The sequence below is a fragment of the Brassica napus genome, chromosome A3 (assembly GCF_020379485.1).
Source record: "Brassica napus cultivar Da-Ae chromosome A3, Da-Ae, whole genome shotgun sequence".
Lineage (NCBI taxonomy): Eukaryota > Viridiplantae > Streptophyta > Magnoliopsida > Brassicales > Brassicaceae > Brassica > Brassica napus.
The window spans coordinates 34,641,227-34,666,934 of record NC_063436.1 but is presented as its reverse complement, the minus strand read 5'-3'; the positions used below and the strand labels follow the sequence as shown (position 1 = coordinate 34,666,934).

General features: G+C 37.2%; 1 protein-coding gene and 1 long non-coding RNA gene across 5 annotated transcripts; one reads left to right on the top strand and one right to left on the bottom strand.

Moving 5' to 3' along the window:
- The first annotated feature begins 2,808 nt into the window (after positions 1–2,808).
- On the top strand, positions 2,809–4,454 carry LOC125589872 (F-box protein At1g55000-like). The gene is made up of 2 exons (XM_048762491.1): positions 2,809–3,266; positions 3,799–4,454. Exons 1-2 carry the CDS (start codon positions 2,868–2,870, stop codon positions 4,180–4,182), a joined length of 783 nt encoding a protein of 260 aa, XP_048618448.1. The 5' UTR covers positions 2,809–2,867; the 3' UTR covers positions 4,183–4,454.
- A 3,277-nt stretch (positions 4,455–7,731) lies between these two features.
- On the bottom strand, positions 7,732–9,817 carry LOC106382438. 4 transcript variants are annotated; one of them, XR_001276881.3, is made up of 9 exons: positions 9,566–9,817; positions 9,423–9,487; positions 9,208–9,332; positions 9,017–9,098; positions 8,821–8,939; positions 8,574–8,733; positions 8,374–8,490; positions 8,130–8,292; positions 7,732–8,059 (listed from the first exon to the last, which is right to left on the bottom strand). It is a non-coding gene; the product is annotated as an uncharacterized LOC106382438 (long non-coding RNA). The 4 variants fall into 4 exon arrangements; XR_001276882.3 differs by having other exon boundaries at positions 8,574–8,709; XR_002653503.2 differs by having other exon boundaries at positions 9,208–9,304.
- Between the last annotated feature and the right edge of the window lie 15,891 nt (positions 9,818–25,708).

Below are 25,708 nucleotides of genomic sequence, written 5' to 3'. Positions count from 1 at the left end.
ATACACTTATACCCCTTGGGTTAATTAATCCAAACCTTAGGGTTTAGAGTTAAGGGGTGGGGTTTTGGAATTAGGGTTTAAAATTTTATAAAAAATAAATACTAAAATAAAAAATAAAAAATTTAAAAACAGTTTCAAAAAATATTTTTAAATTATAAAAAGAAAATTTGAAAAAAAAATAAAAAAAAAATTTCGAAAAAAAAAGTTTCAAAAAAAATTTATAAAAATTTCGAATCTGAAAACATGTAATCTGAAACTATAAAAAAAATTTCTTTTTATTTTATTTTTTTATTTTATTTTTTTATTTTTTATTTTTTATTTTTATTTTATTTATTTTTATTTGTTTATTTAATTTTAAACCAATGGTATTAAGGATATTTTACCCTTTAATGAATGTCATTTTTGTGATTTTCTCCTTCTAGTGCTATTTTTGAGACATAAACTTCAAAAAATGCTATTATTGACAATTGCCCTAAGAATTATCCAAAATTTGAAAATATGATTTTTAAAAAAGATAGTTTCTGTATATATTGTATTGTTATCTGAAAAAGTCTTGTAGTAAAAAGTTAAAAACATTAATTATATAACTAAATATTAATCAAATAAAATGTATAACTAGATTAAAAAATAAAAACAAAATTTTAATTTATTTGATTAAATAATTGATTAAAATTAATAATAGTAAAAATTATCCAAAATCTGAAAATATAATTTAAAAAAGAGATAATTTATGTATATATTGTATTGTTATCTGAAAAAGTATTTTAGTAAAAATTTAAAAACATGAATTATATACCTAAATATTAATCAAATTAAATTCTTAATTATATAATTGAAAATAGAATATTGAATTATTCGAAATCTAAAAATATAATTAAAAAAGATAATTTCTCTATATATATATATTGTATTGTTATCTGAAAAATTATTTTAGTAAAAAGTTAAAAACATAAATTACATAATTAAATTATAATCAAATATTTTTTTAATTTTTTTTTAATTTTTTTTTGAACCACATATTTTTTAATTATATACTTAAAAATATAATATTAAGTTATTTTATGATTTATTTTAATATATAATGAATATAGTGTACAAAGAACTTTTCAAAAATTATGAAAATGTTTAAGCCTGGATCGCGGGCAAAACACTTAGTTTTCAGTAATTTAAATATATAGTCGACTCCTTAATCTTTTAAATAGGTGATATAGCATGGGTATCTTTTAAATTACGGAAAAATATTGTTACGTATTTATAGAAACATAAAATACAAAAAAATTACAAACCAACATTATACCTGCGGATCGAGATAAAACAGACAAATATAATTACCAAAAAACGGGTATACAAGCATATGATTACAAAGAACTGAACTTATGCCAAATCAACTTTTAAATTGCTATTATCTTATAAAATATATTTTGATTAAAAATTTATAAAAAAAATATGATTACAAAGAAAAACACAAATATGATTACAAAAAAAATATAAATATGAAAATTAAATTTCTAAAAAAATAAAAATAAAAAATATATCCGCTCTTTCACAAAAGTCCGCTCTTTCACAAATAGGAGAGAGAGAGACGTCGACAAAAGTCCTTCACTCTCTAGGCTTTCTTTTCCGGTTGATTTGTGGTGGTTCCGACGGTGGCGCGTCTTTAGCGTTGCCGTCGGAGCCTTATTCTTGTGTTTAGCTGTTCTAGTTCTTTCCTGTTCAAACCTACACTTCTTTTTGTATACTTTCTCTGGCTTTTGATGGCTTAGATTGCTTTTGTTAACCATTTTTAAAGCTATTTGATGACAGATCTGTGATTCATTTTCGGATTTGTTATCAAGCTTTTGTAGATCTGGGTTTCTTGTTGTTACAGATTTGTCAAGTTGTTAGATCTGTGCTTCTCTGTCTCAGATCCGGCCGGAGTGATGAGTCCACTACGATAGTGAGGCTGCTGGCTTTTCTTCTCTGTTCATGCTTCGGTGTCTCAGCAGAGAGAGTTCTTCAGTTCTGTCCCAGTCGTCCTTCTGCCTTTGTGTCTTCCTCTGGCCGAGGGATTATGTGTGGTTAAGCACTCTTGTGTTCTCGAACTTGTGTTTGATGGTCTTTGATTCTGCAACGGTGTAGCAGTGGCGTGGGAGTGTATGGTGAGCAGTTGCAGGTTTTGGTCCTTGAGTTGTAGGTGGTTTTCAGAGTTTATTGGAGGCCTTCTCCCGTCTTTCTTTTCAGTGTTTATCTGAATCTTCCTTTGGTCTCTGGTTTCCTCGTGGCTTCGTTTGAAGCAATAGAAAGAGGTTGAGGCATGGAGGCTTTCCAGATTAAGGTGCGGTTGAGTATATGGTGCTCTGGCGGGTGTTGTTACATCCTGGTTTTATGTCTTCACTTCGTTGAAGTGGTGTGGGTGTTATCATTATGAACAGGTGGTTCAAATGAAGTTCTGCTCTCCATAAAGAATTCCTCTACGTTGCTTGCTCTCTCTTGTTCAGTTCGTTGCCAAGAGTTCCGGCTAGTTTTAGTTCATTAAAGCTCTGTTCTTTTATCATTGATAGCTGGGTTTGTGTTTTGTAAAAGGAGTGTAGGTGGTTCGTTTAATCTCTGGATGTTGGTATGTCACCCGTGTTTGTTTGGGTTCTTGTTTCCCTCTTGTGGGCTTAGCTTCCGGGGATTTCTTTGTGTTCCGCCGGCTTTAGTATCTCAACCTTGTATCTTTTTCAAGTTATCAATGAAAATCAGATGGAAAAAAAAAATAAAAGAGAAAAAACAGTAAATGTTTTAATTTTGACATTAAAAATAAATTAATTTATTAAAAAAATAGACTGGGTCCGGGAGATTGAGTTAGTAGACTCTGGACATACATCCTTCCACGCTTGCTCTCTATGGTTTGCTGTTGCTGCGATCAAAACGACGGAAACGATTTCCTCACCGAATCTCTCATTGTCGTCGGATCTTCCGATCAATCAACAACCACCATCTCGCCGTTGAATTCTCACTTCATGGCACTTACATGCCGTGACACACTACGCCTTATCTTCCAGAGGCTCACCGTCGCCGATCTAGCGCGTGCGAGCTGCGTTTGCAGAGTTTGGAACTCCGTTGCCACAGAGAACGATCTGGTGGCGTCTGCTTTCACGGCGCCATGGCGGATCAAGGACCTTGTGGGAAATCCGGCTTCAGGTGCGTTCTGGAGAGATAACGGAATCTGGAAATTCGCCATCTCTCATCGCATCTCTCGTGGTGATAGCGTGACTAGCCTCGCCGTTAAGTACTCCGTTCAGGTATCTCTTTCGTCTTCGATTGCGTAAGTAAGAATAATATGTGAATCTCAATTTTGTCTTCTGGATTCACCCAGATAATTGCATGAATTAATACTAAGATGTAATTTCAATCTTGGATTCTTACCCTGTGTAAATTTCTTGTGAATTTACAATGTTTTTGACTGATTTAGTTTAAGGCTACTCTGCTGCTGTAATGCAGAAACTTATACAAACAGGTCATTTTGAATATCTGCTCTCATATTAAGAAGTTTGTCATCAACCCTTTTTACCTTGCACGTTGAAGGAAGTTTGTAACATAAAGTGCTATATTATATGGATTTATTAGGCCTGAAAAGCTTTTTACCATCTCATTACTTTGTCCTTCTTTATAAGTTTTCTGAGCACATTAAAGTTCCCCTATCTGACCTGTAGGGATTTTATCTCATATGGTTCTGGCTCTAAAACTTTGTAGCTTCGGAGCTCTATGGTTTTTCTTTTGTCTACCATGGCTAGAATTATGAGCATAAGTTGAGATTTTCCTTGAACAATGTAGGTTATGGACATAAAGCGACTAAACAACATGATGAGCGACCATGGGATTTACTCAAGAGACAGACTGCTTATTCCAATAAGCAATTCTGAAATTCTCGTTGACACCACTTGCTACATTGAGGTAGACAAGTACGCCAAACGTGAAGTAGCCGTGCTTTACCTCGAAGGTGGACCAAAAAGAGAACAATCTGCATCTGGTATGAATCATCTGTCCACTGTATCAGCCCATGGAAAGCGGAAGCTAATTGAATCTCTAAGGAGAAGCATGCAAGTCGATGATGAAACTGCCCTGTATTACTTGGCTATCGCTGAAGGAAATCCAAGATCCGCATTGTCTGAGTTCTCGGCTGATCTCACGTGGGAGAGGCAAGCAGGTCTCAACTAGGCTTGGCAAAGTAAAGCTCTTGTAGCTCCAGTATATAGGGTGAGAGTCAAAAGAAGATTGATATAATTTCGTCATTTGTGGGTTTGGTGACTTAGATCAGTTCCGAACCTCACTCAAGTCCAGATATATAGTAGCTGTTTGGTACCTTGAAATACTTTGTCTTCCTATAAACAAGATACATTAAACCATGTTAGTACTAATAAGTACATATATACATTCAATTATGTTCGTATATAAGCATGAGCCTATCAATATACTGTTTTTCCAAGAAAGAAGAATATATTTTATGTTTGGTATTTGATAGAAGTCTTATCGGTAACCATTGAGTTGAGAAGTCAATTGGTAGTAACCATTGATAGAGTGGCTAGAGCTTTCGGCGACAGATATGGCGATTTTAAGATCTGATAGATCTCGATGTCGATCCAGTCTTCACTCACCCTCGACAGCTTTCTCTTCTGTACAAGGGAGACTACCTCACACTCCTTGGATTTGCAGCAACGGAGAAGCAGTTTCGCTGGCGTCTTCTTCTACAAGTACCAACCCCCTGTTTGAGATTCTGGCTTCCTAGATTGATTATTTTCTTCGAAATATCAATCCTTCTCTTATTACTTACACTAGATCCTTTTTCTGCGCTACGCGCGGATAAAATATTTAAATTTGTTACATTTATCATGTTTATTTGTAAGTAAATTTTTGTATATTAAATTATATATAACTAATTTTTAAATTTGATTTTTTTTTTATTTATTTTTAACTTGAAGTAAGTATTTATATTATATGTAACACAATTAACTAATAAAATATGAAGAATCAAGTCCGAGATTTTAGAGTTATGTAAAAAAAAATATTTATTTGAAAAATAATGAATTATTAAGCAAAATAATTCAAATTTTTAACATTTGAAAGAAAATGAATTATATGAAGTCATAACTCAAATATTTTAATAGTAAAATTAGGGCTATGCAAAATATCCAGACCTAAAGATCCGACCTAAATCAACCCGAAAATCAGGCATCCGAACTCGATCCGATCTGTGGTAAATAACCGAATAGGTCCTAAATTGATGTATCCGAAGATCCAGAACCCAATATGGTCTAAACCAAGAACCAAATGAGTAACCGAAAAAATCTAAAATTTATATATATATATATATATATCTAAAAATATAAGTTACAATTGTACATATAAGTATTTTAATAATTTAATTTAAAATCATAAGTTAATTATATTAGTTAATTTCAATATTTTGTGTGTTCTCATTTAAAATAGGATAGTGTGAATAAAAATGCTCAAAAAGTGTATATAATGAATTTTTTTTTGGTTATTATTGGTACATTTGGATAGTTTAGTACAAAATACTTGAACTAAATTGGATAATATGGTTACTTTTAGTACAAATATCTGAACATGTTTAAGATACATTGCTAATTCGGTTATTTTCGGGGTAAAATATATGAATATGTGGGTTTTTTTGTCGCAATAATATATGCTTTTAGCGAGTTACATATCATTCATGTAAGTAGTAAAACGAATGCCAAATTTTGAGAAACAATGTAAGCTATGTATCAACCAGACAAATTTAGAGATAATGTAAGTAAGAAAAAAAGTGTGTTTTACACCAAACATAACAAAAAAAATTATGTGACACATTAGCTTTTGACGTACACATTGTTTTGGGTCTATACCATGGAGTTTCGAGTTACGATTTCAGAACCTTGTAGCCAGAGATTACTCAGAATAAGCGTATGACAACTGTGTATGTTGTAAATTTAGACTTTTTACTGTAACTGAGCACTATCAATTATAGAAATTATATTATGATTTTATTTTACTAAATCTTTCTTTCTGTGTATATTTTTTGTTTTATTTTGTATTTTTACAATTTTATTGCCTTATTCTTTAATTGCAGAGAATTGATATTTCTAATTTTTGTTTCATATACCTTAAAAGTCTTCGGTTGATTTTTGTTTGTTTTCTTTCTCCAATTATAATGTACAGTTCGACCGTTTCTTTTTTTTTGGGATCAAACTACTAATATCACCAGATAGAAAAGCTTAAACTCCAAGAATTGAGTGAGTATTTGTGCTAGAGAAAACTTATTTAGCCACTAATATAGTGAAATATTATAATATTAGATGGTATGAAAACTCTTCTCTGTTGTTCTATGCTTGGCATAATTAATTTGTTGTTCTACGGTTCAACCATTTCTAATATACTGAGAATAACATAATATTAGATGTTGATTATCTCCTTCCAATTAGGAATGCACTGAATGAGAAAATTTCAAGATGAGACCATTTTACAATTTTGTCCTCATATCTATATAGAGTTAGTTTATATATTACTCTATTTGTTTCAAAATGTAATCAGTTTTAATTAAAATCTGTAATATTTAAAAGTTATTACTTTATAAAACTGTCATTTAATAAATAAATTTAATCAATTACACAGTAATTTACATAATTCAACTGGCCACACAATATCCAATAAATATAAAGTTACACTGAAATATAAAAACAATTTATATAGTGAAACAAAAAATACTTTTAAACCATTATATTATAAAATAAAGGGAATATTCAAATTATATTGAAACATTAGAATATAAAAATAAGAAAAGCTGAAATTTCAACGTCGATCATTTACGCCGGCCATGCCTTAGACCATCTCTAATGTATTCCTCTATTTTTTCTCTAAAATAGAGGGATTTCATAGATGGATTTGTCTCCGATGTATTTTTTTCTCTCCTAAAAAGAATATTCTTGATATATTCTTTTCTAAGTTTAAATATTTTTTATTTGTGAAAGTTGAACCAGCCCAAATTATTTTAGTATTTTATAAAATTATGATATTATTTACACAAAAATATTGTTTTACAAACTATAATGTAAATAAAAATATAATTATATTTATATAAATAATATATTTTACTAAAAAATATTTTTGGTTATAATTGTTTAAGTAAAAAGTTAAAGAATCATTTTGTAAAAACAAATAGAGGAGGTGACATGGCAAAATATAGTTTCTCATTGGCCGATTATTTTCGACTATGTGGACACTCTATCTCAGGCATATATCCTCCAATTTTAATTAAAATCTGTAATATTTAAAAGTTATTACTTTAGAAAACTGTAATTTAATATATAAATTTAATCAATTACACAGTAATTTACATAATTTAATTGGCTACAAAATATCTAATAAATATAAAGTTACATTGAAATATAAAAACAATTTATGTAGTTAGAAATATTACAGTTGTGTATAAATGGATTTGTCGTTACAATTAAGTTAGTCTGATTACTTAATTGTTTCCTTAACCATGGTATAAAGCAATATAAATGGGATCATACCCCATTAAGACAAAACCTAATTTTCGTGGGGTATCTCTCACGGTGTTGTTGCGTTGTCTATATTTGAGAAGGAGGAATCCATGTGTCGTGTAATTGGTGTTCCTAATTTGAAGTTTATGCAATGTTTACGTGACTTCAATGTTTCTACGTAACCATGAACTGATGCATTTAGGTTGAACTTTCATAATATGCAATATTCTGTAAATGATGCCTTTATTATATAAGATATTGGTCGTCTTCCTATTGAGAAGTAGTTTTCAAAGACAAAAGGAAAAGAAACAAAGTTCAAAATAGGTAAAACATAGAAATTTAGAAAATTTAAAAGGGGGACATGCTGGACGGTTGATGGACTTGAGACGATCACTCACTGGGCGTTTGCAGCTTTTCTCTTTGCCTTCAAAACCTGGTGGACTTGATTCATCGCCTCCAATTTCTATTTTCGCTGCTGCAACTGTGTTGCTTACAGAAGTTGTTGGTTGTCGACCTTCCACTTCAATAACTGGAGTTTGGTTGATGAAGCAACTCTGAGACAGTTGTACGTGTCAATTTAAATTAGTTAGAAGAAAATGTTTTGGAAATCCTAAATTAATCAACCTCGGAGTGGGGGTCTAAGAAGCTATTGTCACTGACAATAGACACTGTGAAGGTACGGTAGTTCGGGTGAAATTGTATGGTGTAACACAGCTCTGAAAAACGTACTCCTTGCTAGCAAGCTCTTCAAGACATCTTGGTAGTTCCCGCCCCCACCGCCATTTATCTGTAGTAGGTTTGAGAGATATTTAGAGTGTTTTCTACAATTCTAATGTAGGTGAAATGAAGTGTAAAACTAAAAACGAACCTCCTCAAGAGCCAGAGCCGTTCCATGTTGCTTAGTGAGCTTGGTCATCTCCCCGTCGAAGACCACAAACGTAGCACTATGCCGTTGTCATTGTCAATTGATAGTTCGAGACGGTACCTGTTAAAAAGGTGGAAAATGTTAACGTATATCTAACTATAGGGTGTTCCCTTATATATGGGTTGAGTATGGTATCTTTGTACCTGATCACCCCGGTATCATTGGGAGAAACATTTTTGTTGTGACAGAGAGAAGTGCCAGATTTGTCCGACTTACTGCTGCATCCGGTCCATGAGACGAACGACCAGCCAGTTTGGTGGAGGACCTCGACAAACCGAGCTTGCAAATAAAATTAGCTTGTGTCTTAACGACAATAAAAGAGTAACCATTTACTAATGATATTTTCAAGCTGAAAAAGAAATTTCAAAATATGTTGGAATCCTGTGTTACCTGCTCGTTAGAGATGAAAATGAAAGGGTGTAGATCTTGAATTGAGACATGTTCGTTCTTTTTTGATCTCTTCCATAGTATCAGCACACTGGAAAACTTCTCCTGCAGCACCTCCCAAGCTGTAGACAACATATATTATCAAACGATTAGTGACATTTATATTTGAGTTTAAGCACAACTCAGAATGAGTTGTAACCTTGTTGTGAACTCCTTGATGGCGGGAAGGTCAGTGTCAAAATAAAACTTGATTGCTAGTATGGAGATCAGATAGAGGTTATCTGCAGAATCAAGTGGGTTTCATAGACTATGGTATTAAGTAAAATATAAGTGAAATATATATGTATGAAAAGTACTGTGGTGAATAATTATAGATAAAGATGACCAGACCTCCAAATATATTTGTATTGACAGTTATGACCACCATGACAGACTGGGTCTTATCATCTGAGTTTAGGAGACTCCTAAACATTGCTGCTACGTCATCCTATAAAGGCACATACCCCACCACCGTACTGTTACATGAGATTTGAAAAGTTATATCATATAGATGATGAACTACAGATAAGCACTTGGAAAAAAATGGGTGAGTTTTTTTGGCTTACGGGATAATGAAAAAACTGACCACAATCCTACACGTTGTTCAGGTCAGACCCTTGGCCAACAACATCTGAAAGTTGATGAAGAGCTTTACGATTCTAAACCAAATATAAAGACATTAAGCTGGAATAGTAAATCTTAAAAATACCAGAGAGTTCTAAGTTAGTGTTTGTTCAAGAGATTGGAGATGGTCGAACTTCCAAGCATGTTCTGATGGAGGAAGGAGATTGTTCGTGTGTCAGATCGTGAAACGAAACAAAGAAGAGGAAGAGCAAAGGAACAGAACAAAGAAGACGAAGAGCAAAAGGGGTAACGAATCGATCTGGAAATTAGGGTTCGTAGAAATGAGAAAGGGAGAGATGAAGAGGCGAGGTATCCGATGTCCATCTCACGAATCTGATGGGCTACATGGGCCAATAATATAACACGACAGATAAAAAAAATCGGAAAGCCCAACTTAGGCAACCACTGATTACGTGGCAAAATACTGTATTATGATAGGTCGATTTAATTGTCCTACGTGGACATGCTGTATGGAGCTCATATATCCCTTTTAATATAGTATAGATTCCTTGATGTATAATCAACAGAAGCTATTGAATTCTCTATACAAGCTTCTCGCTCGAGACCGATCATATACAATTACACTCTTTGGTGCATCGGATCTATTATCCATCTACCATCACATTCTTTATTGGTGATTTCAATTCTCAGATCTTAGTCATTGTTAACATTTCAAGTTGTTCATATCTCTTGTTACTGTGATTTGGCTCCATATCTTTGTATGGGGTCATCGTTCCGTATGAAATCTGCTCATCAAGCGGATGTTCAAGGCAAGGGGATTCTATACAAAGATGATGATGAGCCAATTAAGCTGGTAGATCGGGATGATTCTTCTGTCATTAACGAATTTGGTCTCACTTTGATCGCCAAGATCCTTAACCCGAAAAAACATAACGTGGAAAAGCTACTTCAAATGATGCCTTCTCAATGGGGTATGGCAGACTGAATCACGACTAATGATCTAAGGAATGAGAAGTTCTTGTTCAACTTCACGACTGAGGAGGATCTAAACTATGTTCTGAGGCAGAGCCCATTCGACTTTAACTTTTGCATGTTTGTGTTGGTTCGCTGGGAACCCATCGTTCATGATGATTACCCATGGATTATTCCATTTTGGTCCAGTTGATTGGTTTTCCTCTTCATCTGTGGAGAAACACAAACCTGAAAACTATAGGCAGAAGAATTGGCCATATTGACACTATGGAGTTAACAGAGGGCCGTATGCTCATAGATGTTGACTTAAGACGGCCATTAAAGTTTTCAAGGAAGGTTGAATATAAAACATAGGGATTAGGTTTGAGAACGTCTTGCGTTTCGCAACAACACGAAATGGATCTTTGTTCATGATAGGTGATTTTACTGAAATTACTGATCATAGCGAAAAGGAGGGAGGCATAAGGCGTTCTGATAGCTCCTTCTTGCATTTTAAGCAGATGCTGAGTGATTGTGGCATGCTGGAATTTCCATTTACTAGGAATATGCTTTCTTGGATTGGGAAAAGATAAGGAGGGACAACTGTTAGATGCCGATTGGATAAAGCAATGGGTAATGAGGATTGACATGCATGAATTTCCATTTATTGTGTATTAGAAACGACCTCACAATTCGATGCCTTACGGAGATGTGTCAGAAGCATCGTCCAGGATTTGTGTTTCTTTCTGAGACGAAAAACAGGATTCTGCTGTTGCAAAACATTCAGTCCGACTTAGGATTTGATCACTTTTTTACTGTTGAGCCACTTGATCTTTTATTTATGGATGATCTGCCTTCTGATGCGAATATAATGGAACATATTGCTAGTTGTCGAAAAGCTTTGAGCCAATGGAGGAGACAAAACAATGTGAATTCAGAAAAGCTAGGGGAGTAGCTTAAGATGAAGGTGGAGGATATATATTCGAATGATGATGCTACTTTCGAGAAAATAAAAGATGTTATAACGGAACTATCTAATGCTTTTAAGGCAGAAGAGATGTTTTGGAAAAAGAAAAGTAGGGTTATATGGTTAAGGGAATATGATAGGAACTCAAAATACTTCCACGTGCTAGTGAAGCAAAGAAGGGCAAGGAATAGGATCACACAACTCAAAGATGAAAATGGAAATGTGGTGGAGGACGAGGACGGACTAGTAGCCATTGCTACTAGCTATTTTAGGCAAATATTTGAGTCTTCCAACCCGGAGGATATAGCTGATGCATTAGCAGAGGTCTGAACAACGATTACTGGGGAAATAAATGAGGATCTTACAGCATCAGTAACTGAATGGGAGGTTAAACTAGCGCTGTTCGCTATGTACCCAGGAAAAGCCTCAGGGCCAGATGGAATAACAGCCCTATTCTACACGAAGTTTTGGGATATTGTCAAAAAAGACTTAACTCGTATGCCTAACCAGTTTCTTTTTGAAGGAACACTTGCGCATGTGGTAAATGAGACCAGTATCTGCTTAATCCCTAAGACGAGTAAGCCAAATGAGATGACACAGTTTAGACCTATCAGTCTATGCAATGTCACCTATAAAATAATATCTAAGGTCTTATGACAAAGATTGAAGAAGGTTCTTCCACAATGGATATCTGAAATCCAGTCAACCTTTGTTGTTGGAAGACAGATCATAGATAACATCGTGATAGCTCAGGAGATGTTCCACGCACTGAGAACCAAGCCAGGTGGAAGAGTTAATAGAATGACCATAAAAATGGATATGAGTAAAGCATATGATAGGATGGAATGATCATTCATTAAGGCTGTCATGCGGAAGATGGGTTTTTCAGAGATATGGATTGACTGGATTATAAGATGCATCACCTCGGTCAAGTACAAATTTCTCATGAATGGAGAACCAAGAAAAAATACTGTCCATGAAGAGGTTTACGTCAAGAAGATCCTCTGTCTCCTTTCATATTTATTCTATGCACGGAAGCGCTTGTTAGCTTTCTTAATCATGCAGAGAACCAAGGGAAGATAACGAGGATGTGAGTCGCACGCGCTATGATGGGGTCAAAAACAATTATCTCGAAATCGACGTCCAAAAATTTCGTTTTTGTACGAAAGATTTCTCGACACACTCTCGACAAAAGTTCCCGAGCAAAAGACTCGAGAGAAATGGATAACAGAACCAAACAAGCATTCCAACTCGCCGAACATGCTGTTCAACTCACCAAACACACTGAACACACTGTCCAACTCGTCGAACGGGGGAGTTGGACCGACCGCGCTGAACGGGCGAGTTGGACCTGACGCGCCGTCCAACTCGCTGAATGGGCTAGTTGGACCAACTCCTCCCGACTCGCCGTAAGGCGACGTGGACCGGACCTTATGCCTTCCGTTGAACCTCGACGGATCAATCCCTCATTTCGTCTCGATCGGAGTTACCATTGGAGCTTTACAATAAGAACCGCGAAGACTCGTTTTTCCCAAATGAAGTTCATGGTTATCGTATAAACGGAAACAGTTAACTTAGCACCACAATTGTCTAAACTATACGAGAAGTGTGAACTTCCTCGTTAAATCGACATCGTATCAAGAAACTTTCTTTTGAAGAACTCGTAAAAACGTTTAAGTCGAAAAACGGCCCATTCCTGTTTGGGAGTATCTGCTGGTCCGAACATAGCCTTGCCGGAAAATCCACCGGGTTCTTCCTCCGACTATGGTCAGAGGGACCGCCGTTCTGCCTCAACTTCACACCGGAGCTGCTTTGTCGTCGCATATTGAAGCTGGTGTTGGATCTCTTGCGTTCGGGTTGTTCGGGCAACAGGGGAAATAACTACACCGAAGCAATCCACCACGTCGTCAAATCTGTATACTTGGGAATCCTGGTATAAGATAACTGGTTCCTTGTACTATGCTTAGGGAGTTTTTCACGAGTCACACTTAGGCATCATTTACCACATTTCTCAGGGGAATCCCTCAACGGAAGGTAAAAGGGGAAACCAAAAGCTATAACAACTTGACCGCCTAGTAAGAAGATAAGGTCCTCTCAGTTATGGCACACCGAAGACTTTCGGCTGCTGAGAAAGGAAAGGGCATGGAACTGGGAGAGCACCAACCTCCCCGTACAGCCCGCGTCAGAGTCCCGCAAGCAGACAATACGGAACTACTGCGCAAACACTCTTTGACTCTTATAGGGAGAGTCACAAATAAATCAGTCCAAAAAGTATGGTCACTAATCCCTTTCTTCACAGTCTATATGAGAAAGCGGAAATCACCAGTCTCTCAGCTAGAATGCGTGTTCATGTCAATGGCTTACTACCATGGATCATTACCTCAATTGTTGAATATTATAATGGTGATGAGGTCATAACAAGGTTGGTCTACGAACGCTTGGATAAGCATTGTACAAAATGCTTACGGCTAGACCACGAGCTGAAGGAATGCCTGGTGGTAAGAGCGGAAGCAAAACCGCTAAAGGCTTCCCAAGAAGCCATTGAAGACAGACCCGCTTACAAATCAGTTCAGGAATCTGGGTCCATTAGAGGAGCATCTTTAGCATTGGCCCCTTACAATCAGAGGAGAGGAGAAGGGGAGATGAGAAGCCGGGGGCTTTCCAATTCTCAGCAATAAAAAATGAGCCTGAACAACCTAGAAGATACAACAACGAACCTCAACATAGGCAGCAACACAGAGAGTATAAACCGCAGTCCAAAATTTGGCAAGAAAGAGGAACAATGCGTAGGACATACAATTCTAGTGAGAGATCGAGACATGATAACATAAGATCATCTCGTCCCTCTCGCGAGCACTCTCACCCGTATCAAAGAAATCTCCCAGGCCCCCCTGCAAGAAGCAACTATCGAGAAGTTCAAGGACGGATACCAGAGGTGAGAGATTATGGGTCTAGTATCTCTAAGAACAATCCGGAAAATGATAAAAGGGGGACTCCCCTTCTCGAAGATGATTTCTCAACAATTCCACATGAGACACTAAATGAAGCTAGAGTAGAAGTGGGAGATGTCATGCTCCAATATACCAAGTGTGCTGACCCTACTGAGCGAGAAGCGCGTAAAGAACGAGTGAGACAGGTTGAGGAAAGGGGTTAGATGGAAGATGCGGCTCTGCAACTAGCTAGATCCTCCCTATTGATGAACGTTGTAGAGCAGGAGGTAGCTCCTAAGGGTACCCCTAAGAGAGTTCCAGCTTCCCAAAGGCTAGGCCCCATCACCCATGATGAAACTGTTAGGCCAGAACATAGCATTTCTGAACATAACTCGAACTCCCGAGAAAGACTCCCTGATTCATCCCGACTGGGAGAAAGGAAGTCTTCTACAAGCCTGCCAAGAGGGCCAGTAACGTCAAGATTAGGACCAGTGGAAAGTCTGGTTAATGCTACACCCGTAGAGGAAGCTGCGATTGTTAAGAGGAGACTTGAACGTCCACCGGGAAGGAGAAAGGTAGCAGCTAGCCCGAAACCAGTCCGGAGCACGGGAGCAAAGAAGAGGAAATCTGAAACTGCTCATTCTTGCAGGAAGCAATTGAATACGGAGGAAGTTCGAGCAGCAACAAAAAAGCCTCAAGAAATGCGAAGGGGGGAAACGTCAAGGCCAATGGCCTCAGGGAGAAATTCCCATTCACCAGATCATGTACCCCTCAGCAGAACGTTCCTAAGCCTAGTAGGAGGAAGACGGATTTTCGAATCCCGTCCGGGGGAATCCCCGGACAGTTCGTCGTCTCAAGGAACTCTCTAATAATTTTTGGCCTGACATTTTGTTCCTATGTGAGACCAAAAATCCTGATGAAGTGGTACGTCAAAAGTGTGATCAGCTTAGATACGAGGATCATCACCTCGTCACTCCGACAGGCCAAAGAGTGGGAGGGCTGGCTCTTTTTTGGAATCAACCTTTGAAACTCTCGGTGTTGTCTTCTAACGCAGATGTAATAGATACAATGATTGAGCATGAAGGAAATTGTTTTTATGGTAGTTTCGTAAATGCCAGCACAAACAAAACTAAACAAAACCAACTGTGGGACTCTCTCCTTGTGACCGCAGAGACTAGAGATGAGCCATGGTTTGTGACTGCGGATTTCAATGATATACTTAACAGCAAAGAGAAGACAGGAGGTACGGACAGATCAGAAGGATCTTTTTCAGACCTTCGTACTTTCTTCTCGGAAGGTGACCTCTATGATCTTCACCACAAGGGTGATCCACTGTCATGGAGAGGACAGAGAGGAACCCATCTTGTTCGGTGTAGACTGGATCGGGCTGTGGCAAATAGTTCTTGGGCGGAAAACTACCGGCACGATGCCAATATCTTGAGTATGAAGGATCAGATCATAAACCGTTAATGTCCTTCATAGACCCGACAATAATGAAACGTAAGGGTTTATTCCGCTATGATAGGAGGCTCAACTCTAATGACAAAGCTAAGCAAGTTATCCGGGACTCTTGGGCACAAGCCTCAGATGCGCTCGTCATGGAAAAATTAGCGTCCACAAGGCGAGCAATATCAGAATGGAATAGATCGCCACAACATAACAGCAAAGTTCTCATCAAACAGCTGAAGGGTGAACTAAAAGATGCGATGATCAGTACTCGCAATGATACGGCGTTGATCCATGATATTAACGGCAAACTCAACTGTGCATATCTGGCGGAGGAAGCTTTTTGGAAACAACAGAGTCGCTTGCTCTGGCTTCAACTTGGGGACATGAACTCAGGTTTCTTCCATGCGACAACAAAGAATAGACGCCGGGCAAACCCGTTTTCGGTTCTAGAAAATAGTGAGGGGAATGTGGTGTATAAGGAAGAGGAGATTTCAACGACCGTGGTCGACTACTTCGAAACAGATTTATTCCACTGAGCCTGGAGATAGAGAGGACACGGTCCGATACGCCTTATGCCCGATCATCACTCCGGAGAATAATGAAACATTAATAGCAATCCCCTCAGCCTTTGAGATAAAGGAAGCAGTAATGGCAGTAAAGGGAGAGAAAGCACCGGGGCCGGATGGATTTTCGGCTAGCTTTTACCATACGCATTGGGATAGTATTGGAGGGACCTGGTGGAAGAGATACAGAACGCCTTTCGGACAAGGATTCTCCCTAGAGGAATTAACGCGACTCATGTCTGCCTCATACCAAAGCTCAAGAGCCCGCAGCATATCTGATATCTCTCAAATAAGAGTTCGAGTTGTAGTACTTAGTGATCGAATTCACAGGGAGCTAGGGAACCAATTAAATCTAACCAGTTTGATTAAGCAAGGCTAATAGGTTTAAAGCAGTAAATAAATATATGGAAAGCAGTAAACAGTAAACAAGTTGAACAATACAATTGTTCAGCTTGGCAGAGATTTGTTTGATGGAAAGATGGTTGCTAGATCTAGGGTTTCTATTAAGGTGTTGGAGATTATAATCTTATAGATGCCTAACAGTTGCATGCATGATATATTAGAGCTCAACTCCTTAATCACAGTGATCAGCGATGGCAATGTTTCACTGGTTAACTAACTAGATCTTGAATCTCAACGGTTAGTCTTTTGATCACAAGAAAGTGTCGATCGATGATCCTATAGGGATATCGATCGATACACTTTTCGCAATATCGATCGATTATCAGAAGACAATATCGATCGATGCTTCTAGCTAAGCCCTAGGCGCAGGTTGATAATGCTCACTAGTCTCCTAGATCAGCGGTTAGCCTTTTTCTAGCAGTCCTAGTATGATAGACTAGATTCAAGACAGAATGTTCAAGGATGCTTGACACATGCAAATTCCTAGGTTCATGTTCTAGTTAGCAAGACTAAAACAAACAGTAAGAAAAATCTATCAACGAATACCACAACTTAGCAAATCTATAGTTGGGGCTAATCCCTCTAACCTAGTTGAACCCTAAACCTAACAGATGGATCTATTCAGACATAAAGTTTGTCACAGAAATCATAGATGAATAACATAAAATATAAATAAAACCAAAACAATGGAGTTCCAGGAGAACTCTGAAGGAGTTCCTCCTCTCTCTCCTAACTAAGAACAAGAATCAAAGAAAGCTTAGATAGCGTGTAGCCGTCAACAATGGTTTAGAAATAACATAAATAGGATTTCTGGTCGTCCAAGGGTATTCTGGTAATTTGAGGTTGCTTCTGGGCTTCAGTCGGTCATAAAATATGCTCGGCCCGCATTCTGGAATCCATATCGATCGATGTCAAGAGTTCTGCATCGATCGACAAACGTTCCTCTTCTCAACAGCTTTCTCTCGCGAGGCAGACTGACCACTCTTCAGTAAAACGGGCATAACTTCTGTTACAGGATGCTGATTGACCTCAAACCGGTGGCATTAGAAAGCTAACGAAAAAATTTATGTTGTGTCAAAAGATGAGCTTAATTTAACGGTCGGAAGATCTCCATCCATAGTTAGACATCGGACGCGTCTGTGCAGTTCTGCACCTCAAAAGACTCCAAAATCACCATATATCTCCAGAACGTACCTGAACCTGTAAATACTCTAGATAGACTCTATATAGTAGTAAATATATATTAAAACACTTATAGACCATGGCTAAAAGTGGGTTAAATCCATAGTCTATCAACTCCCCAGACTTAACCTTTTGCTTGTCCTCAAGCAAAACAAACGGGCAGTCTCTCTGAAAGAGATTTGAAAACAGCAGAGAATCACATGATTTAAAACTTAGAATCATCATCTCTACAATATTGCGATTTACATCTAAAAATTCCTAATCATAAAAGCACATTATACTATATCCTAGCTTAGCAACCAAATTCACCTAGCCAACAACTTAGCAAATCTTGTCTGACATTCCCCTCTACCAACCTTATTTCTTAACATAAATAAAAGTGCATGCTTTACCTTGGAATATCGATCACATGATGCTAGGATTTTCAAACAAGTATATGGATCTGTAGGTAAAAGTTAGTTCCTATCTTTTCTCTCTATTAATTTCTCTCTTTAGTCATAGTCTGGTTATATTGCAAGATCATTGACCAAGATTGGACAGGCTTCCATGAATCAAGCCTTAATGGTGGTTGTCACCAAGTCATGTTCACTTCTTTTTTACCTATATCCAAGAATTCATATGAATCGAACCTTCATGATTGCCGCCACCAAGTCCCGTTCGAATTCTTTTTGTTGGAATCCTTATGAACCAAGCCTTAATGGTTGTAGCCACCAAATCATGTTCGGATTCCACTTAACTAACACCTATTATATATATATTTTTTTTTCTTTTCTTTTCTTTTTTTCTTTTTTTTTTAGTTTTTTTGTTTTTTTTTTGAAAATAAATATCTCTACCTATAAATCTAGGGTCGAACTAGAGAGAGAAAAGGTGATAAATCTACACAAGGCTTTACCTTCTAGACTTGTTTGAAGAATCTGATCCCATGTATACCAAGTCCCAAGACAAGCAGTTGTGTCAGGTTTAGTGTTGGAGGTTAGCTTTGGTTCCTTCAAACAATCTCAGCAAGTGTGAATAGTTGACAGGTTGATCCACTTTAGTATCTTTAGTACTATCTGCAATCAATATGTCTAGAATGGTGCTAAAAAGTGGTTAGCTAACAAGTAAAAATCTAATAAGTTCATTATCCCCTTCTTGACTTAATAAAATCTTTTGAAAACATTTTGATAAGACTCATGAACACACTAATATCAGTAAACATCCCCCCAAACTTAAATTACACTGTCCTCAGTGTATATCTAGTCGGAGTTATGGTAATAATTAATCATAAGTACATATTTTAACAAGTAAGAACGATGACCTGCTCAGTGTCGATCGACACAATGAAGTGACAATCGATCGTTGTTGATGAAGCGCTGTCGACTGATAGCGACATGGTCTCATTGGTCGATGGCTAAAGCAATCATTCGACACAATGAAGAGACAATCGATCGTTGGATCTGAAGTGATGTCGATCGATATCGAGCTGGTCTCATCGGTCGATGTACTGAGCATTCGTCCACTGGGATCTGTGTTTTTTTTAATATATATATATCTACCTGAAACACAATATTAGTTGAACCTCTCCTAGACTTAAATAACACTATCTCCAGTGTTACACATTCTAAGATTGGTGGGGAAATAAATCATAAAGATAATATTTAAGTGTCGACCAACACATTTAAGTGGCGATCAATACTGTTGAAGCTCTGTCAATGGACACATTTAAGTGGCGATCGATCGATGCTAGTGATGCTTTGTCGATCGATGTTGCGCAACCATCGTCGATCCTCTTGCAAACTCATCTTCCTCGGATCTTTTCCTTTTACCTAACATAAATAAAACACTACAGTTAGCAATAGATAACTAATAAAACCAATTCAATTTTTTTCCGATGAACAGTGACTGCTGCAGTTAGGGGTGTTCAATCCAGATATCGGTTCGGTTTCGGTTCGGTATTTTTGGTTTTTTGGTATTTCGGTTAATAAAATATAACTAGCATTCTAAATCCATATTTACTTTGGTTCGGTTCGGTTTATATACCGTCGGTTTTCGGTTTATTCGGTTTTATACCAAAACATAATTATTTAGTTTGAGAACATATTATATAAATTTTAGAGTCATATTGTCATCGCAGTCATTTATTAAAAAGATATTATATTTTTAAATAAAACAAAAAAAAATAAAAACGCTTATACCTTCGGATGAAATAATCAAATATATAATTAAAATCAAAACTCGAAATTTTGAAAATAAAAATAAAAAACAAAATAGAAGTATGAACGAAAAGTTTTTCCACTCTTTCATATTTAGTGTTCATCAAAGTCATGCTTCTTCGAGTGAAACTTTGTTCGTTTATAAATAAGAAAAAAGTTGTGAAGATTTTTTTCTAGTTATTATCCATCAAATTTATAACTTTCACTTCAATTTAATCAATACTAAAAGAAAGCAAAATGATTGAAAGAAGAAGACTAGAAAATAAAAAGCCTCAGTTGCTATGAATTGTTATTTAATTATATTTTAAGTGTTTTTCAAATTATGATTCTTTATTAATATAAAAAATATGGTAATAATTATTAACAAAATAATAACTTATATAACAAATAGATTTTCATGTGATGTTATAAAATATGTACATATTTACATGTTTTTACTTTTGATCGGTTTTATTCGGTTTATTCGGTTTAATCGGTTATAAACCAAACCATATCCAAATCCTACGGTTTTTATAAAATCATATCCATTCGGTTTATATGGTATATACCAAAACCACACCATATTGTCTATTTGGATCTGGTTTGGTTTGGTACGGTTTGGTTTTACCATATTGGACATGTCTAGCTGCAGTGCCGCTGCTACAGTAATTCCCGATTTTCTGCTACAGTGTCGATCGATTTATTTGCTATAGTGTCGATCGATGCTACAGTGCCTTTTCTACAGTGCGGTTGCTACAGTACCATCGTGACTGTTCATATGGTTTTTTTTTTAAAACATGAAATCATTAGAAAACAAAGAATCAATAATAAATGAAAAAAAAAAACTAAATTTAAAACAAACCTAATAGTGGGTTGCCTCCCACTCAGCGCTTTGTTATAGTCATTTAGCTTGACTTTGGAGATCTGATTTAGTCCGGATGAAAATGAGAACGAAACCATATGAACAGCTTCTTCTGTCCAGATAGGTGGTCTTTGATGTTTAGGGACATCAAGGTGTGAGGCCTTAGACATGTACATCCTTTCCTCAATAGGTTCCATCTCAATTATGCAACCTGGCGGAACGTCTAGCAATGAGAATCGATCGATATTAAGTGGGTGGTGTTGTTTTTCACCGGATGAACAGTGTCGAGGTGAACAGTGTTCGATTGAACAGTGCCCGGATGAACAGTGTCACGATGAACAGTGTTTGCATGAACAGTATCGATCGACGCGGAATGATTAGTATCGATCAACACAGGATGAATAGTGTCGATCAACGGGAGATGAACAACGTTGATCAACGTGGGATGAATAGTGTCGAGATGAACAATACCTCGACGAACAGTACTTCGATGAACAGTACCGGAGTGGACAGTACCGTGATGAATAGTACTGGAGTGAACAGTATCGTGATGAACAATGTTGTCTGACACAAGTTGAATAGTGTCGTACGATACTTGGTTCACGATACCATTCATCTAAGCAGTGTCGATCGACGTCAGGTGAGCAATGTCGATCGACGTCAGGTGAGCAATGTCGATCAACGTTAGGATTTCTACGCTGCCAATCGCTTTCTTGGAGGGTGTCGACTGCCCTCTTAGACTTATGGATTAAATCCAGTAGCTCTGCTAGTAAGAGCTCTATCCCCTTTATTGCTTCTGGTGCTCATATGGATGTACCTGAAACAAGAGAAAAAATTTTATCAGGTTTTTTGAACAGTAGTAAAACCTAAATTAAATCTAACTAAACAAGATCTAATGGCGATCAAAGCTCCCCGGCAACGGGGCCAAATTTGATATCACTCAAATTACCCTAAGGAGTGATTTATACTCTCTCAAATAAGAGGTCGAGTTGTAGTACTTAGGGATCAAATTCACAGGGAGCTAGATAACCAATTAAATCTAATCAGTTTGATTAAGTAAGGCTAATAAGTTTAAAGCAGTAAACAGTAAACAAGTTGAACAATACAATTGTTCAGATTGGCAGGCATTTGTTTGATGGAAGGATGGTTGCTAGATCTAGGGTTTTTATTCAGGTGTTGGAGATTATAATCCTATAGATGCCTAACATTTACATGCATGATATATTAGAGCTCAATTCCTTAATCACAGTGATCAGCGATGGCAATGTTTCACTGGTAAACTAACTAGATCTTGGATCTCAACGGTTAGTCTTTTGATCACAAGAAAGTGTCGATCGATGATCCTATAGAGATATCGATCAATACACCTTTTGCAATAACGATCGATTATTAGAAGACAATATTGATCGATGCTTTTAGCTAAGCCCTAGGCGCATGCTGATAATGCTCACTAGTCTCCTAGATCAGCGGTTAGCCTTTTTCTAGCACTCCTAGTATGATAGACTAGATTCAGGACAGGATGATCAAGGATGCTTGACACATGCAAATTCCTAGGTTCATGTTCTAGTTAACAAGGCTAAAACAAGCAGTAAAAAAAATCTAATAATGAATACCACAACTTAGCAAATCTATAGTTGGGGCTAATCCCTCTAATCTATTTGAACCCTAAACCTAACAGGTGGATCTATTCAGACATAAAATTTGTCACAGAAATCATAGATGAATAGATGAATAACATAAAATATAAATAAAACCAAAACAATGGAGTTCCAGGGGGACTCTGAAGGAGTTCATCCTTTCTCTCCTAACTAAGAACAAGAATCAAAGAAAGCTTAGATAGGGTGTAGCCGTCAACAATGGCTTAGAAATAATATAAATAGGGTTTCTGGTCGTCCAAGGGTATTCTGGTAATTTGGGGTTTCTTATGTGCTTCAGTCGATCATAAAATATGCTCGGCCCGCATTCTGGCATCCATATCGATCGATGTCAAGAGATCTGCATCGATCGACATATGTTCTTCTTATCGACAGCTTTCTCTTGCGAGGCAGACTGACCACTCTTCAGTAAAATGGGCATAACGTTTTCTACATGATGCCGATTGACCTCAAACCGGTGGCATTGGAAAGCTAACTAAAATCTATATTTTGTGTCAAAATTTGAGCTCAATCTAACGGTCGTAAGGCTCCATCCATGGCTAGACATCGGACACGTTTGTGCAGTTCTGCACCTCAAAAGACTCCAAAATAACCATATTTCCCCAAAACGTACCTGAACCTGTAAATACTCTAAATATACTTTATATATAGTAGTAAATATATATTAAAACACTTATAGACCATGGCTAAAAGTGGGTAAAATCCATGGTCTATCAGTATCTCAGAGTATAGACCAATTGCCTTGTGCAATGTCTACTACAAGATATATTCCAAGATTCTCCAACATTGCCTACAACCACTTCTGGAGAAGATTATTTCTGAAAATCAATCCTCCTTCGTCCCAGGAAGAGCGATCAGGGATAATCCCCCACGAAGTTCTCCACACTCTAAAGACGTCAAAGGCTGAGCAAAGAGTGTCGATGGCGGTAAAGACGGATATGAGTAAAGCCTAAGATAGACTTGAATGAGACTTTATTTCTCATGTGCTTGAGAGACTCGGATTTAGCCATACATGGATTGGCTTGATCATGCAGTGTATCTCAACAGTTACATACTCCTTCCTCATTAATGGTTCGCCTAGAGGATTGGTTACACCGAGCAGAGGGATCCACCAAGGCGACCCCCTCTCTCCCTATATAATTATCTTGTGTAGTGAAGTGCTCTCGGGTCTTTGTAACAGAGCACAAGAGGAAGGTGATACAACTCAAATTACCCTAAGGAGTGATTTATACTATCTCAAATAAGAGGTCGAGTTGTAGTACTTAGGGATCGAATTCACAGGAAGCTAGGGAACTTAAGAAGTCTAATATGATTTGTTAAGCTAGATGGTTTAAGAGATTTAAAAGTAAATTGCAGTTTTATATTGAACAAGTGTTTGTTCAATAGATTGATTGAGGTTTTGGTGCTTAAAAAGGAAATAGTTAGACTTAGGATTTTGATTCAGGAAACTTGGGATTATAATCCTACAGATTCCCAATGAGTTGCATGCATGATAATGTAAAGCTCAACTACTTAGTTAAACAAAGTCCATCAGCGTTTGCAATGTTTGGACTTGTCTATTAAATAGATCTAATGATCTTAACTATCATATGTCGATCAGTGACATGGATGAAGAGGAGGATGTGAACTTTGTCAGTGGTTCAGGCTTTCAGAATCAGAGTCTGGAAATCAGAGTGGATACAAAAACTCTTATTGCAGTGGTCAGAAGAGTGGATACAACCAGAGTTCACAGTACGAGAAACCCTTCAGCAGCAGCAACAACAACAACAACAAAGCTTATGGAAGTTCTTTCTACCAGAATTCACAACCGCAGACTCGAGAGAGCAAGATAGAGTCCATGCTTGATCAAGTTCTTGAGGGTCAGCAGAAGTTGGTGGTGAACTTCAATGGAAAGATAGATGTTGTCTACATAGAGCTGAACTCCAAGTTTTAGTCTTTGAACACACATGTGAGGAAGCTGGAGACACAAGTGGTTCAGATAGGAGACACTATTAAAAGGCAGGAGGCTTTCATGAAAGGTAAAGGGGAGGAATCATTGAAGCACCACGTGAATGCCATCATGGATGATGATTTCTGGCAAGTGGTTAAGGAGGAGAAGCTTCAAGAGGGAGATTTCCAGGTCGAAAGCTCCATGAGTTTCGGCGGTTCACATTGGTGTAAGCCGATGCCAAGCTACAAACATCGACCGACGGAGACAGACAAACATCGATTGACATCAGGTTCTCCACATCGATCGATTGAGGAAGTTGCATCATGTGCAACCGTGAGAATTATGACTCACGAGGAGTTCGCAGCTAAACACCCTCATCCACCAAAATCCTTACGCATCAAGAAGTCGGACATCTATCGACACCAAGAGTCAGCCGCGATCGACAGCCAGACTCAACTGACGATTGATACAACTCACCCAGCGTAAATCGATGACCACCTCTGACCTACCGAGTGCAGTTACCAAAGATAGATGTAGCACGCCTGAATGCACTAAGAAATACATCTCAACCTTCAGAACATATTGCAGACAACTTCGATCAACATTCAGATGATGCACCAGAGCCTATGCAAGTTTATCAGACTTCTGAGAGGAGAACCTTGAGGAGAAGAAAGGAAAAGGTTCCTAAGCATCTCAAAAGAGGAGTAAATGAGATGGAGATGGATAGCTTCACAAAGCCATTTGAGGAGGCTTACTTTACCCACAGGTTGTAGATGTTCTTCAGAGAAATCAAGGAGACTGAACATGACATATATAGGATATTCAACCAGGTTAGAGAAAAGATGAAGCGGAGGATTAAACTGAAGAAGACGAGTGATCCTGAGAAATTTATATGCCATGTTGTTTGAAGGGCATTGAATTTCCATGTGTGTCGTGAGACACAGTATAATAACCCTCACGAGCAGATAGAATATTGGTCGAGAAAATTCTTTAAGATCAATTTGAAGATTGATCGATCAGAATTTAAATAAAAATCAACACGGTGAATTAATCTCTCGACGGGCTGTCTTTTGGTCGAAAAACCATCTCTTGAAGGTTCTGGTCGAGTGTTAATTATTATTGTCGATTTTTATTCATGCTAGGCGAGTTTATTCAGAGCAGGATGAGATTCGAATGATAAAAAATATTTAGTCGAAACAGTCATA

What these genes read in the sequence shown, in the direction of transcription:
- LOC125589872 (XM_048762491.1), top strand. Translation starts at nt 2,868, where the DNA reads ATGGTTTGCTGTTGCTGCGATCAAAACGACGGAAACGATTTCCTCACC. An exon ending in CCGTTAAGTACTCCGTTCAG is followed by an intron (nt 3,267 to 3,798) that starts GTATCTCTTTCG and finishes TGAACAATGTAG; the next exon opens with GTTATGGACATAAAGCGACT.